Source organism: Pseudopipra pipra, chromosome 8, assembly GCF_036250125.1.
Source record: "Pseudopipra pipra isolate bDixPip1 chromosome 8, bDixPip1.hap1, whole genome shotgun sequence".
NCBI lineage: Eukaryota > Metazoa > Chordata > Aves > Passeriformes > Pipridae > Pseudopipra > Pseudopipra pipra.
The window spans coordinates 5,845,149-5,861,746 of record NC_087556.1 but is presented as its reverse complement, the minus strand read 5'-3'; the positions used below and the strand labels follow the sequence as shown (position 1 = coordinate 5,861,746).

The 16,598-nt window shown below is 42.2% G+C and overlaps 1 protein-coding gene across 4 annotated transcripts in view; it reads left to right on the top strand.

Annotated features, from left to right (window-relative positions):
* The window catches only part of REEP3 (receptor accessory protein 3), a 36,383-nt gene that overhangs the window by 196 nt on the left and 19,589 nt on the right, over positions 1–16,598 (top strand). For all 4 annotated transcript variants that reach the window (XM_064662340.1, XM_064662339.1, XM_064662338.1 and 1 more), the window contains exon 2: positions 15,558–15,630. In XM_064662340.1, coding sequence (XP_064518410.1) covers positions 15,558–15,630 — 73 coding nt within the window. The remainder of the gene's footprint in view (positions 1–15,557; positions 15,631–16,598) is intronic.

Below are 16,598 nucleotides of genomic sequence, written 5' to 3'. Positions count from 1 at the left end.
GCCGGGCGCCCTGCGCGCCCCTTGAGCGTTCTGTGCCTCGGAGAGTCCTTGTGCGCCCAGAAACTCCCGCAAAACCGCACCGAGTTCCTGGCGAGCACAACTCGTCCTTCCTGGTCGCTCCGTGTGTCTCCTGCTCTAAGGGCGAGTTTCCTGGGGCTGCAGAGCCGACAAACTCGGTCTGCTTGTGCCTGTCACACCGTTGCTTGTAAATTGATGTAAAGTAACCTATAAACCTTTTTAGCTTGTGGCCGATCATAACCTGTGAAATCTGGTTGCTCTCTAACTCATGGCAGAGCTGAGAGGGCCTTGAGAAGGGCGGCGAGTGCGGGATGGGGGTGTGTGGTCAGTGCGGGTCACCAGCTGATGAACAGGTACTCTGGCAGTCTTGTCTTTTTGTTCTACTTTGTGTTCTCGGCTTCGTAAAGTCGAGTTTTTGGCAGCCAAAGAGGCAAGCTTTCTCAGGTGGGAGGTATCATGTTACACGTTGTGTAAATTCTGTTTGAGAAAGAGTAATAGACTGCAGTGCAGCCTCCGGTATTTTTCACGGGCGCTGTGCTGTTCCTTCGTGAAACTGGTGGGTTATTGCGCTCATTTGAATAATGTTCCCTCATAAACGTTGAGTAGGATTTGGGCAACAGTCTTCCTCGCGCTCCTTGCTGAGTAGCACCGGGGCTCCCAGGGCTTATTGGGTCCCTCGAGCTGAGATTTGCTGCGTGTGAGTTTTTACCAGGCAAATGAAGCGAATCTGCGCACAAAGCAGTCCAACAAACATCCGAATTGGTGGAAAGTATGTGGCGGGGAGTGTACGACCCAAAGCAGGGTGTAATAACAGGATTTCCATGTTTATTTGGTGACAAACATTCCCCCCTTAAGATGCCTGGTGTAATTTCATCTGAAAGCTTTGTTGTCAGGAAGCCCTCTCAAACCACCACGGAGGTTTTTTGCTGCTGCAGCCCACTCACCTAGATAAGCAGCAGTCCTCCCTCTTGCTGCCACCCCCTTGGGATTTGTCACGTAATTGAAACTTGCAAAGTAGAGCATCGTGTTCTCAAATTGGCAAAGGACAATGCCGGTTTGGAAGAGAGAGGCTGTGGGAGGAACTGCTGTTGGTGCACTTTGTCAGTGTGGTCTTCCCATGGGCAATACACAGCGCCAGAGGCAAGAGGCATAAGCTTACTTTCTGTACGTGAGATGGGGCTGCTGAACCTGTTTCTGCCTCCTTATGTAAGAGCATCGACCAGAAAATTCTTATTTTAACAACTTAGACTGTGTTGGTTGAAAGGGAAATCACAGCAACGATGAGCATCTCAATTTGTGATGACCAGATTCTTGTATAGATAGCTGGGTTTTTTCCCCTGACATGGATTTCTAACGGTTGTATTTGCATTTTGAGGATTAAGGTCTCTGTGAGCCTAACCAATAGCACAGGGAATGAAGAGAACAGCTGCTGCTCTCCACAGATTTATTGCAAAAGGCAATAAAGGGTAATGTACTGTGCAGTTCCATGTAGTTTGGTTTCCTGGTTGCCACTGGTCACTCACTTGTGTGCCCTAATTATTTTTGCTAAAAATTGGAGTCCTTAATATTATTTATAGATCCTTTCCACCTTCTTGTGGCCTTGTCTCCTAGTTGTGGGACTTAAATAGTTTGCCAGTGTTCAACTTCCCAGGAAGGGGAGAGTGTTCAATGAGAACTTGGACAGCTTTGAGACTATTGTTTAACTTTGCTTAATAAAGCGAAATTCGTGTTGAAACGGAAGGTGAGACATAGCAGGAAAGTAGATGTGGTGTGACATTAGAGGTCTAAATTCAGTGGTGTTGAGAGTGTCCTCCTTGCCCTCTTTCCTCAGTGTCCATTATGCCATCTTCCTCTTTGATCTGTTCCCCTTCCTGGTCTCTTTCCAGACATACCTGTTCCAGTGACTTTGTTTCTCTGACTTGTGTGTTAGGACTTTGGAAGGTGTGTACTGCCTTTGCCCCAAATGCCATAAGAAACATGGAAATATTTTTAACCACTATGTAGCTGTGGAGACCTCGGGTTCTCCCTTGTTTCTGTAGCGTTTTAATTCTGGTGTGGTGACTTTGTGTCTGTGAGAGCTGTGGGTATCTCACACTGTCCCTCTGTTGTGTGTGGGCAGCTGTCAGGAGTACCTGTGGTCTTGACTGCTGATGGCAAGGAGCAGCAGTTGTTCTGGCTGTGGCACAGTTCTCCTCCCCTGACTGGCCTCCTATTTTTCAGGGCCAAAAGAGCAGCAAAATATTAATTTGTAGGTGTGTGGCAGTGCCCTCTGCTGACTTCTGACGTGGGGACTTGTCCTGACACGCATGTCCCGAGCAAACCGCCCTCTGATGCAGTTTGAGATTTTGCAATTTGGGATTCATCAACTCCACTAAAAGAGTTTGGTTAAAGCTTTAAGGAACTAGGGAATGGAGCTAGTAGAGAATTAGAATTCTTAATTGCATGTGAATTGTCTTGAGGACTCATGCACAGGAAACAGGGAGTGGTTCAAATTCACTGTTCCAGGTACTGATCTTTGTTTTAATGAAATCGTTTCCCTTTGCTCTGTAAATTCTTTTATACTTAAGCACCTGAACTTGTGAAATACCTTGTAGTAATTGGGTATCTTCTCCTTTATGTCAAGAAGCAGAAGACTTGAAGCACATAATTAAAACATCTTTTAATTTTCAAGTTTTGTGTCAGTGGGTAGCTGCTGTAGTAGGTACAGGTCGTTATTACTTCTAAATTACTTACACTGGCTATTGCAACAGTTTTTGGAATGTTTACTGCAGGGTTTTTCCTTTTTTCCTAAACAAAACCAACAAGAAAATAGTAATTTCTTTTAGAGTCTCAGAAAACTCCTCGGAGTGGTAAATCTTGTCAAGTTCCTAGTCCCTAATGGTGGGAATAGCTTTTCAAGCCCATCTTGTTAACTTCAAGTAGAGCTTGGGCTTGACTTTTAGTCTGCTTTGATTGCTCATTCTTCTCATTTGTAAGGTCTGAGCAATTGTGTACACATCAGTTGCTGAGACAGTATTTAATAGTAAACATGCTGAGTACTTGTCAGTCACAGCCTGGTATGGATGAGATCAGACCATCCTTTTGTGCCAAGCAAAGATGTGAAGCATCCCAAATACAAAATAGATGGCCATTTTGTACTTGCAATCTGTTAGAACAGACTGTCTGCTGTAATCTGTTAACTTTTTTCCCCTCCTCACTTAAAAATGAAAGTTCCCCCATCTGTGTTGCTTTGCAACACTCTCTACCCTCGTGTTTAAGTACATGGTTTGTTGCCAGTAAAGTTGGTCAGCATCCATCAATGTTGGAAGGGAGAACTGCAGCGGTCCACGGGAGGATGTGTTTGTCTTAGGTATTAGTAGTTTTCTGCTTGTACAGAAAACCCCCGTTTTAGAGCCTTGCAACGAGCAAAAGATGTACAGGTAAAAGATTCAGTAAGCATTCCTTGGTTCTGATATTAGAGTATAACTGTAAATAGGTTAAGCTGGACAAAGACTGTCTGGGGGACTCAGGAGGTGACCTGAAGGTAGGTATTAGTCTCTGCCAGCCTTTGCTACTTTACAGATGAGTTTCTTTCATGGTAGTTTCCAAGGCATTCTCTTACTCTACTTTTAATACTTTTTTTTTTTGTTTGACATTTCGAGCTGCCCGAAGAATTACTGGACATGTGAGAATGTGTGGCTGAAGCCATAGCTTCTGTGTTGATTGGATTGCTGTCAGGAATATCTGGTTTAGAGTGTAGGTGTTGTTTTATGTAACAGTGTATACTTTGTTTGTAAACCTAGATTGTGTTTTGTTCTTGGAATACAATTTTTAAACTAAAAGCATGAAGGACAAAAATATTTACCCTCTTGTTTGCTAATCAACCTGCTGTCAAACATGTCTTGAAACTATCACAGTTCATCAGATGGAATTAAGTAGCAATACCGCCACGTGTTGTGTGGAAGAATAGCCTAATCTTCAAATCAGAAGGGCCATTTTTGGGAGAGGTTTTTTTTTTTTGACTTGTTTGTAGCCTGCTCTCCTGTTGAGATGGTTCCAGCTGAAGGACAAGGGATGTTGAACTGCTGCTGATGCTGAATTTCTTCCTGCATCCTTCCACTTTAAAGGCCTGTAAATTGCTGCTGCACCTGTGGGGAAAAAGGAGCCGCTGTCATCGTGTGAGGGATTGAGATGGAGAGATGTGCTGAAATGTCTGTCTCATCACAGAACTGGAAGGACTCAGTCACCACGTATCAGTTATCCTTGGCATCTCATGCTATGCTTAACTAGATCTCGCTGGCCTGTTGCTGCGAGGGGCCATCCTGCCCTTCACCCTCTGCTCGTTCACTTCCCACAGGGTCCAAAAGTTGCCCTGTGGCCACAGGGTGAGTCTGGTTGTTTTGTCAACCCAAATGAAAATGAGCATTGACAGAAGTTGATCTTTTGTTGGTTGCAGTGAACTGCAGCAGCTCATGCCGTGTAGTTGCTAGATGAGTGCTGTGTTGAGCATGGAAGGTTGCAGGACAAAAGCAGCATTGTTTTCAGCCTCAGCTTATGACCAGGCTGGTTAAAGCTACTCTGAAACTACATTCTTCCCTTGCACGTTGCTGGTTATTCTTTCTTGCAGTGAAACTAGTTCCAGTAATAACAGTGCAGCTGCTCTAATCAAAGAAAGTGTCAGATTTTTTTCAAGCATCTTAAATTTTATAGGTCGAAATCTGTAAGCATGTGTAAGTCTAGGGATTATGTGTATTGTCCTGTCTGTGTGAAAGTTTAAAACCATTTACATAATTCAGCAGTGAAATCATCAGAGCACTTCTCTCCAATAGTTCAGCTTCTTAGTGGGGCAGTCCTAATATGTACAATGAGAAGTGTCTGCTCTCTCCATTTGATTTGTAACACCTCCTGGGTTAGTTAGGGCCCTGCAAAATGACAGCTTGCTAGGAATAAGTGTCCCCAGCTGCCTGCCTGGCACACCTTGCCTTAAATCAGCACTTGCTGTGCAGCCTGGCTGCTCTTTTCTGTCCCGCGTTCAGGGGCTGGTGTAGGTGCAGAGCATGTTCAGAGTTTGTGTTCACAGCCCGTGGCAGGCGGGTGGGCTGAAGCTCCAAACAGATGGAGCACGACAAGAGGTGTCCTGTGGAGTCTGACGTTCTTACTTAATGGTTCTTGGCATGTGCTCTTGTTACAAAACGTGCTGAAATCCACATCTGTGTCCTATGCATTATAGATAAAGGAATTCCAAGAACTGCATGGTCTGGCACAAAAGGAGGTTTCTAATTAAAACAAACAACCTCCACTCTTATATGTTCCACAAACTTATGTGTGCCTCAACCAAGCATATTGGAGGCTCTTCAGCCTGCAATTGGAGGCTCTGCACCTTAGATGGAAGGGCTTGTCTCTCCTGGCTGTTTTGTACTAGAGACAGCTCTTGATACACTTCTGTAATGCTGAAGATCCTGAGCCAGATTTTGGTGTTTAAAAAGAAGTTGCTTTGGCTTAATAATTTCTTAATATTTGACACAAAACTATTAAAAAATGCATGTGAAAAATATGTCTGGCAACCCCCCATGTTCTGGTGCTTTGTGTGTAAAGAAGCTTTCTCTGAGCTCTCTGGTCCTTTTTGTTCTGCTTTTGAAATTGTAAAATTTTAAAACCTGTGAAAACATTGGGTTTTTACAGAAGAAAATACTACAGCTGACAACAGTATGGTTTCTGTCGTGAATCTTTAACATTTTTAAGACCTGCCAAACTAGACTGTAACAATTTACTATTGGAGAGTCTAGGTAGGAAAAATAATTGTAAGGTTTTTGCTGACCAGTCTGACTTCAAACTTGATTGTCCTCGTTGGCACTGAATAATCAACCTGATGAGATGCTTTTGGACAGGAGGGAAATAAAGCACCCCAAGGTGACTAACTCTACACTGAGCCTTTTAAAAGTCAGACATCACTGTTACTTTGCTGTTCACTGACAAAATGAGAGGGCGTTGCTCCCGTGTGTTGTGTTTTACAGCCTGTCTGCAAACATCGACATGGAGGTGGGTTTAACTGGGTGAATGTTTTCCCCGTGTTTATCATCTCTGAAACATTGCTCACGTATCCCGAAGACAGTTTAAACTTGCATCTGTTGTCGAAAACAAAGTGCAATTTATTTTAAAAGCCTTCATCCTGGCTTTAAGTGCGAGGATTCCCAAAGCAGAATTGTTCCTGAAGTGAGAAGTCTGATATAATGCTGTACTTTCTTCTGCTTGTAAAGCTGTTGGAGCTTGCAGTGCTCAAAGGAGAGAATCAGAGAACAGTTTGTGCTTGTACCTTCCTATCACTGTCTGGTTTTGTTATTTCCTCCCCCCACCCTGTTTGGTAACTCATTGATCAAAAACATGGAGAGTGAGGAAGATGGTCACTAGCTTAGAGATACCTCGATTAGTTCTTATAGTACAGTAACATTACCCTAAATTGTAATATAATAAACCCCCATAATTTAATTTTTAGCCTTTGTGCTCTTACAATTCACTTCTTTCTGCTAATCTCTTTTTTTTTTCCCCCCAGATTAGGATTTTGTTCTAGAACACGTGGTTTTCTTTATGTCTGAAGCATGTAGCTCAGTTGCAGTATATTTAGTATTAGAGTGTTTTAGAAGCTGACCTATTCACATTTTTCAACAGCAAACCACTTACTGTTCACTTGGAAGACAATATATGCACAGAAACACAAAATACATATTTTACATGACTGCTTTGGCAGTCATTAATTTGCTGTAGATGCAATATAAGCACCGTTGGTTTTACTATTCTACTTCTAGAACTTTGATGGTAGTTTTTCTTGTCTAACAGTTAACCTTCAATGCTTAGGACAAAAGGGATTTATATTTGTATGACGAGAAGAATGTGGACTGGGCAAATCACCTTTCATTTGCATTTGGAAAATGACCTTTCTGAAAAGTTACACAGTTCTTTTGTATCTTCTGGTTTCTTAGCCTGTTAATATATTACCAGTGAAACATATTGGTATTAACAGAATTCTTCTCTCAAAAATATATCTTTGGTTAACCACCACAGTGTGCATTATCTGTTTTTGAGAGCAAAACCTACCCCTCAAACTACTATATTAATGTGTGGGTCTCTAAAGAAAAAAAAAAATTGTTGCGGGTCAAAAGGGAGGAAATTAAGTAGCTTTTAGCATGGTATTTTTGACATTAAGCTACTAATACAACTGCATGAATAAGATGGGTAGAGATTCTGCTTGTTGTCAGTCTTGACTTGTTGTGTAACAGGATATTCCCAGAGTTCTCTAAGTACCAAGTATAACTGAGGAAACACTTGGGAATGAGAAGTCCAGATCTTATCTCATCAGTATCTGCCAAGTATAAAGTTCATGGAAGCCTTTTCCTCTGTACGATGGGGAGGTTTGGTTTTTGAATGCTCTAAGAGGCTTCAGAAATACACTTCTGGATTGTAAGATTAGCAGAATTGTTTGAAAATCAAGGACCTTAAGGTAAAAAATTGAGATGTAAATAACTTAAAATAATCAAAAGCAAAACCCCCAGCTGTCTGTGGAAGAGATAAGACATGTTTACTTTTACTTCAGGAGTTGGTGTTATGTGGTTCCACTTATTACTTCACTCAAATTGTGGTGTTTCTGTAGCATTTCCTTGGGAGAGGCAGGACCTTTAGGCTGGTCTGTGATGACACTCTTAGGCTCCAGGATGTGTCATGATTAAATAGGAGCCTTTGGGTTTTGAACTTCGCTTGTCTCTCTAGAATGGCACAGATTAATGTTCTACATAGTGTGACCCACAGCAGTGTGGACACTTGTTTTTTTTTTAATGCCATCCATGTGAATGTGTGGTTACATGCAGTGTGATTTGTGTTTCATGTACAGACAGCTGAAAAATGGAGTTTTCCTTGGAACAAGCAGAAGCATTTTTTTATTTGGGACCACTATTTTAAATGTTAGTTTCCTATAGCCAGTTATTTTGATGTTGACAGTGCTCCAAAAATACTGACAGAAGATACTCCTGGAGCATGGTTGTGGATTTTAACTTGTGAAATCCTCTGAAGTCTCTAGGGGACTTGATGTAGGGTAAGAAGCAAAGTTGATAAGGCGTGCATCTAAATGGAAATCCATTTATTGACAATTCTGAGGACACTAGTCACACAGCTAAGTAAGTAGGTAAATAAGAGAGCTGGTGACTTTTTACTTACATTTATGGAAGCTAAGAAATTAGGTGTCAGGTGCATATGTAACTTAACCTCATGACAAAACTAAACACCTCATTTTAGGTTTGTAATGTTCCTGTTAATCTTGTTCAGCACATCATCTGCATTAAATTAGTGATGTCTTTTAGGACCTCTCAGAAGTATCCTAAACTGAGAGGATCACATTGCTCATGAAAACTGTATGTGTAGGGTGTAGTACCTCCAGGAGCAGTAAGTGTAAACGACTTTTTGGAAAACAAGAAAGCTCATAAGTGTCTTTCTCTGTCTTCTGCCAATTACCTTTATTATGTGAACCCTTTTAAAGCATAATCACCTAAACCAGAGTTTGTGCTATGCGACAGTTTCTTTGAACATGCATGTAGGTATGACCTTTCATCTTTAAACTTAAAAAACCTGTGGACTTAATTGTGGTTTTGCTCCCCTGCTTTGTAAGTAAGTTTATTTGTGCATGTACTAAATCAAAACAGAAAATATCTGCTGAAAACTAGACTTGGTTTGACCTTTTTTAAAAAATGAAAAATAGCAAATCAGTCAGATGGTTTCTTCTGGCATCTCTAATCCAGCTGTCAGTCCTTGCTGATCGTTACAAGAAAAGCCCAGTTTAGTACAAGGACTGAGTCATGCCAGGCTGTCCTAAGAGCTGTGTGAGAAGTGGCCATGGTCGTTCCTAATTCGTTGGCTAGTTCTCGGTGTTCAGTTGTGCTCCTGCCTGATACCACGGCTGGCTGATGTGAGGCCACAAATCCTCTGCTGCCAGTGGCAAGCAGTCATAGCAACAGAGAAATCAGAGGCTGGTTCAGGTAGATTTGAAGGAAGATAACTTATCTGAGGTTTAAATAAGTGTGAGCGGTGATGAAATGTTGCCACTGAGCTTGAGCTAAGAGCTAAGTGGAATACTCAAGTTCTATACTAAGGGTTGCTCCATGTTGGAGGCAATCAGTGTTTGCTCTTTCTCACGTGGAGGTGTTACAGATCCCTCCTTTCAGTTCCTCGGTGTGAGTGTTTGGAAGACATGAGCTCACCTGCTGAGTGTTCTGCACACGTGGGTCAGGTCAGTGAGTCAGGAACAGGAAGGAACACAGGGGCTGTCAGGACTCTGTTACAGCAGCAGTCAAACATGTGTGTTCAAATCCAGCAGTGAATAGGTGGTCATGCAGGGAAGTGACTAAGAGTTTTATAACAATTTCTATTCATGATACGTTTTCTATGTGCTTTCCAGTACTAGCTTTTTGAAATTTTCTGTACTGCAGGGTTTCTTGGGCATTTTGACTCTCTTTTGAACAGGATTTGTGAGCCAGTGGGGATTTTCCTCTTCTGTTTTGTTTTTTTCAGTTGATGGTATCTCCAGGCTTGTGTCCTTCTGTTAAAATATGCCTAAGGCATATTGGGTTTGTGTCCAGCAGCACGAGGGAAGCTGGCTGGTCCTGGACACAGGTTTTGGGCACCTTCTCTAGGCGTAGGCACAGACTCTTCTAGCGAGGTTCCTATGCACGTAAGTAGCTTCTCCCCAAGCGCTTCTACACTCTGTGAGATCTGTGTGTGATCAGGAGGTGAGTTGATTCACAGGATTTATGTACCAGTAGTGCCTGGAGAGCTGTGTTAGAGCACTGATGCAGCTTGTCCATGTGAAAGAGTTTCCAGGCTGACTCATTAGAGAGAGCAACCTGAATTTTGCTTCAGGACTTGTTTTTTAGCAGTACCTTGTTCCAGATTGCTACAGGCCCCTGAGAGAGGGCTGTTAGAGCAAATATACAGTAGGTTTGTTGCTGGGCAGTGGAACTTGAGAGACTTGTGTTTGTATCTTGCTGACTGGTGAACTGCCCTACTACACTGCAAACTGTGAGCTGGAAATTCAAGGGTAATTCTTGTTGAAGGAGGTAACATATCTAATGTGTGTTTAGGTACCAAGGTAATGATTAATTAAGAGCACTCTCTGATCTTTATTGTGTTATGTAGTGTTTTGTAGTAGCAACTAGAATTAGAAACAGGCAACCTAGAAAATGCTATGAAGGTTTACAGTGCTCTCAACTCTTTGAGTGTATGGAGAAAGCAAACGGGTTCTGAGGAGGATGCATTTATAGTGAATTTTGCTCTAGGTAATGGCAGGAAAGGAAAACCCTCATGTTGGATGCAAAAAAAATTTCTCTGTGTACAAAATGGGTTAAAACTTTGAATGTTCTTTTGGCATCTAAATCTTGTTTTCTCTGAGAGAAGCCTGGTGAGCCCCTGTGAGTAAGTGATCAGTGTTACTGCTGTGTCTTGCCTGTAAGTCCATCAGCAGTTCCACACAGATTCCAGTGAGAACATCCCTCACAGAAGAGAATTTTTTCCGAGTTTTTTGTTGTGCTCTTTGTAGACTTCTTTCAAGGTTCAAACAGGGCTGTTTCCATGTTGAGACAACCTGAAGAGTATCTGGCAACAGGTTCCCTAATTTGGGGTAAGTCAATAAATATTCCATAAACACGAGTGGATAGGATACACATAATGGAGCCTGGAGCTCTGCATCGGTAGACAGGTTTGATTGTCTCCTATCAGACTGCTCACAATTATTATACTTAGGGCCTATTAAATAAATGTTCCTGGCATAGAAAAGTCCCACTTTTTAGCTGGATTGGGAGGGATGTAACTTTTCCCCTTAAAACTTTAAGGTGATTTCTGACTCCCTGAGTAATTGCATTGCTGTTGGTTATGTTGTGCTTTGGAAGAATCTGGCAGTTGCTTTGGAGAATTCCAGCTTTCTAAGGTGGAAATTAATAGCCGCCTTGCTCTTCTCAAGAATGTGCTTTATTCAGATCTGTCAGTGCTTCTGGGTGTATTCTTTAAGTGTTAAGACTTTTTTCCTTTGGCTTTTGGTGCTACTCTCTATATAAGAATGCTGTGAGGATTTTAACAGACCTATTTCTGATTGCATTCCTGCCTTTTGGTGACTGTAATCTGCTGAAGGAATTGCTGAGTACTGTTAGCAGATGTGTTCTTTTAATAGGATTCATGTGAATTTTTTTTTTTTCTCCCCTACCCCTTGCCCAAGGTGGAAGAAAAAGAAGGCTAAATTTGGTGTGGGGTTCAGGAGCTTATCCTCACGCTCCCCTGTCCCTGTAGCAGACTAACATTTTGGTCACAGTGTAGTCTTTGTTATTACTCGAATACATAGCCTTGTGCTGTAGATTGTTGTGGTTGGTATTGTGTAACTGAATGGCAGAATGGAGCTAAATTCTGTCAGGTGCTGGACAGAAAGACTTTTTCTAGTGTAGTGCTTTTCAAAAAAAACATTCAGGACAAAAAGGCCAGGGTGAACTTTTGTTTGTGTGGACATGTGAAAACAGAAGCAGTTTAGTCTGGAACTTACGACCCAGTTGGAACGCTGGGGGGGGGGAAGTTGGCAAGGCATGGCTTGAAGGCCTTGCTTTTTTGGCAGTGTCTTGGGTTTGTGTGGCGTGGTTTTGGTAGCAGAGGAGTTACAGAGGTGGCTTCTGTGAGAAGCTGCTGGAAGCTTCCCCCATCTCTGATGGAGCCAATGCCAGCCAGCTCCAAGATGGACCCACTGCCGGCCAAGGCTGTGCCCGTCAGTGACAGTGGTAGCACTTCTGGGATAACAGATTTCAGAAGATGAAGCAAACTGCACAACAGCAGACAAAATAGTGAGAATATGTGAAGGAAAGAACTCTGCAGACAACAGGGTCGGTGGGAGGAGTAGGAGGAGATGCTCCAGATGCTGGAACAGATTCCCCTGCAGCCTGTGGTGAATGAAGACCATGGTGAGGCAGCTGTGTCCCTGGAGCCCATGGAAGGTCATGGTGGGGCAGAGATCCACCTGCAGCCCTTGGAGGACCCCATGCTGGAGGAGGTGGATGCTCAGAGGAGGCTGTGACTCCATGGAAAGCCTTTGCTGGGTCAGGGTCCTGGAAGGAGCTGTGGCCCTGTGGAGAGAGGAGCCTGTGCTGTAGCAGGTTTGCTGGCAGGACTTGTGATCCTGCAGGGATCCCACACTGGAGCAGCCTGTTCCTGAAGGATTGCACCCCGTGGAAGGGTTCCATGCTGGGGCAGTTTGTGAAGAACTGCAGCCTGTGGCAAAGGCACACGCTGGAGCAGTTCATGGAGGATTATTACCTGTGAGAGGGACCCCATGCTGGAACAGGGGAAGAATGTGAGGAGTCTTCCCCCTGAGGAGGAAGGAGTAGCAGAGTCCAACTGTGATGTACTGACTGTAATTCCCACTCCCCTTACCCTATGCTGCTGGTGGGGGAGGAGGTAGAGAATTTGGAAGTGAAGTTGAGCCTGGGAAGAAGGGATGGTGGTGGTGGAGGGAAGATGATTAAGATTTACTGTTATTTCTCATTATCCTACTCTGATTTGATTGGCAATAAATGAATTTTTCTCCCCCAGCTGAATTAATAATTGCTCGTGATGGTAACTGGCGAGAAATAACCACATTTATGTTTTTTTGGGGTTTTTTTCCCCCTGAATAGGATTCTTACAGGTACTCCTTACGCCGTATTTTGAGCGTGAGGGTACCACAGAGATGCATAGGATTTACAGCTTAGTGCAAAACTGGTTAGCCTTACCACTTGGTAGCCAAAAAAAGGAGAAAAATAATTCAAACTGTTTATCTTTGATGGGAGTGGCTTAGAAGTGCATGAGTAGCGCACAGTCTAAGCAAAAATGCTTTTCCTTTCCCAGTGTGTGCCAACTGAAACCTCAGTGGACGTGTTGTTAAGGCTGTGGCCATATCTGCCTTTTTACAGCCAAGAACAGCCAAAGATTCAAGTGTTTGTTCTCTAGATTTTTGTTCTGCTATTTAGTTGCCATTAGCAAACTTCCCTTAAAATGAAATCTTGCTTGACTAAACTTGCGAAGCCATACATGGAATAGTAATGATAGTTCATCTTGAAGCAAAATGTGGCTGCACACATTAGCAAGTGTCTGGCTCTGTATCTGTGCCAATATCTTCAGTCTGTCAGTGGGTGGGCAAATGGGTGTCATCTCTGTTATCACACTTGGTAAGGAAAGGGAGCTCAGTGAATGGCATTGTCTCCAAAGTATATGATACTCAACGAGTTTCCTGGATTGCTTTTACTATTAGGCAAGGCCAGGACTGTTCTCTTTTTGCATTTCAGAGGAATGAAAGAATAAAGTGCCAAACACTATTCCTTGCTTTGGGCAGTTCTTTGGCAATGTGAACAGACCGAAGCCTTAAATGCACTGCTGGTTTAATGGGTTAGTGTTCTGGATGCCAAGTAGTCCTTTTGAGTGACTTGGTGGCTTTCATTTGTGTCTTGGTTTCTTTTAGTTCTTTTTTTTTTTTTTTTTTTTTTTTTTTGCAACCTTGGCTCTAGAGTTGTTTACTATCCAGGTTAAATATGCTCAGTGCCAGAGATACGTGATTTTTCTGTTATCAGTCAGATGCAAACTCAGTTGCTTTGCTTCAGAAATGAGCTTTTCAAACAGTTGTTCACTTTAAAGCTTTTAAAACTGTGAGCCCATAGATTATGTGACAATACAGGCAGTGGGTTATGTTTTTTAAAAAATACAGCTATATGGATACACAAATAACATAGTTTCATTCAGATTTAAAGGCTCTTTGATACATTTTTTTTCTTTGTATTTCGATTTTGATCTCCTGGTATATTTGAGAAACATTTCTCTTTAAATGAGAGAAAAGGCCTGTAGAGGAAGTGGCTGTACCAAAAAAGGAATGTTAGTTGCTAAGTCCAGATGAAAAACTGAAATAGCTGGGCTTACAACTGGCAGTGAAATTACATTGGTAAACAAGATTATCCATATACCTACTAGTAAAATAAAGTAAACAACATCCTACTCGGCTGAAATCTCTTTCCCTCTGTGGAAACTGGCTTTGTTTTTATCTGTGTGCTGATGTCAAGTGTGAAATAAACAGCCCTTTTAAAAATAACAACTCAAGCTTTTAAATTTGAAAAGCCACGGAGTAATTGGGCACATCCTTGAAGTGTGTTGTGCAGTTACTGTTGAAATACCAGAGGATGGGTGTGCTTCTAATGTGTAGAGTAGGTGTTGCTGACAGCTTTGAGATGTTAGAAGGTAGGGATGCAAACAGGAAAATGACTGGAGCACGATGGGCTGTTAACTCTGTGTTTCTGTCCCGGTCAGCTGCAGGGAGCTCTCTTTTGCCAGTGCTCTGATCTGTCGTGTATAGATTGAGGGTAGAAGCCAATTTGCTGACCTTCAGCTATGCTCACTGTTGACAAGTTGGCTTTTCTGCTGTAAAATTGCCTGGTAGCTTTAACTAAGGTTCGAGGACTTTCCCTTGAGAAGGAGGTAGCAGTGCCAGTTGGCAGCAGCATCCTGCCACACTTTCAAGGTCAGCCCTGACTGGAAGGAGATAAAAACTTCACTGCTTCCTATTATTACTGGCTAAATGTGCTGATGTTTCGTTTCAATCCTATCTGCCCACTTGTAGCGTTCAAGTGGCAGTTTTTCCAACACTTTCATGTCGCAACAGTGCTGAACAGTAATGATATGTGGTATCTGTTCCTTGGTTTTTAAGTGACTTCTGCAAGAATTCTTTAAAAGAAAAAGTGACTACTAAGACAGGGGCTTTTTGAACTCCTGATTTGACAACTATTGAGTAACACCAAGATTTACTAGATGGGAAAAACCAGCTACCTTTATTGTGCTTGTCTTGTGCTAGTGTTCTCATGTAACTTAAGGTCATCTTTAGCTTTATGACCATCTTACTGTTACTATAATAAGCTTTGTGCTTGAAGATCAGTTGTTTCTGAAGAAGTATTCTCCAAGTTCTGTTTTGTCCCAGTTCATGTTTATATACCGTTTTTTTTAAGGGTGACACATTCAGAGGATAAATTGCTGTTTAAGCTTAAAAATACAACTTCTTTTTTTTTTTTTTATTCGAAGCGATGCTACCTGACAGCCCAGTGAGTGGAAAAGTATAGATGAAAAATCTGTAAAAATGAGAGACAAATGGTTTCTCTTTCAAACGCTTCATCACAAGTGTGATAGCACTGCCAGTGTGGAAAGAGACTTTTGGTGTGGACAAACTGCAGGACTGGTTTTACTTGTAGCTGAACCAGAACAGGAACTGGTTTTACATTATCTATTATCGAAGGTCTTACAAAACAGTTTCTCTTGAGGGCATGCAGCCTTTTCTGTTCATGTTTTTCCAGTTTTGCTTATCATGGAACTTCCTCCAAAGAACCTATAACACAGTGGGGTTTGGTTTTTTTTTTTTTCAAGCTAGATAACGGGATTTTTTAATCAAGTTGGCTGCATTACTCTAATGGTGTATTGTCACTGTTTTGTCACCTACAGTATAACAGATCCTGAAAACTCTCTCTGTTTTACAATAGGCTGGTGTTTGGGATGCTGTATCCTGCATATTACTCATACAAAGCTGTGAAGACAAAAAATGTGAAGGAATATGTAAGTCTCATTCCTTTTAACTGTTTAATCACATGCCTCTGCTGACATACATCTGTGATATTTTCATTATATAGTGCAATAAATCATTTGAAAGCTTGACTGATCTTAGTGTGTCATGCAACACCTGTGTGAACCTAGTGGCAATCCTGTGATTTTTGTTTAAAGGGCTAAAGTTAAGGTGTCTCAGACTCTTCACAGTTTCACATGCTGAAACATGTCCAACACACTATGCTGTATATGGATATTTTTAGGAGGATTTGAGGATTTTTAACATAAACCTTAAAGTCTTGGCTGCAGTTTGGCCAAATGCCCAAAGTAATGCACTTTTGGGCATGGGGTAGAATTAAAGTTTCCTAATTCTGCATGAAGTATAAGGAACAACAAATTGATTCTCAGTGACCACTAAAAGAGTTGCAGCAGTTTGCCATTGTGTGGAGCTCAACAGAGAATTCAGAAACCTACCTGAGAAAAGGGTAGCTCTCCTTAATCTGTTGTTCCTCAAAGAGGAGAAAAAGTATAACCACGGAAGGAAAAAAGACTTGGTTAAGGTCATGTGGAGAACAGTAGAACAGACAGAAGAGAAAGATGGAGAAAAAACACAGTTATAGTTTTGAATTAAGCTATTAAATTAATTATCTGTCAGTGTGAGCAGTGATGAGAACCACAAGAATGTTACCCAGTTGCAGTTACAAGGAGCTTTGGTCACTGAGTTCCTTCCCTCTTTTAAGAGGCAGCCTGACTTGATTTCTGCAGCCAACCTGTGTTCTGTCCTGGCTCTTGTCTTTCCCTGAGCTGCCTGACTCAGGGTGGGCAGGGCCAGAAGTTCCCCTGGCTCAGCTGTGACCTGAGGCTGCTGTCTGGGTGTGTGATGTCTCCAGTTTGTACTTGGTTGGAGTAGTAGAATGCAGTAGGTGTTGTTCCTCCCCTTGAATGTCTTAATTTAGTCTGGTCACTCCATCAGGGCTCCA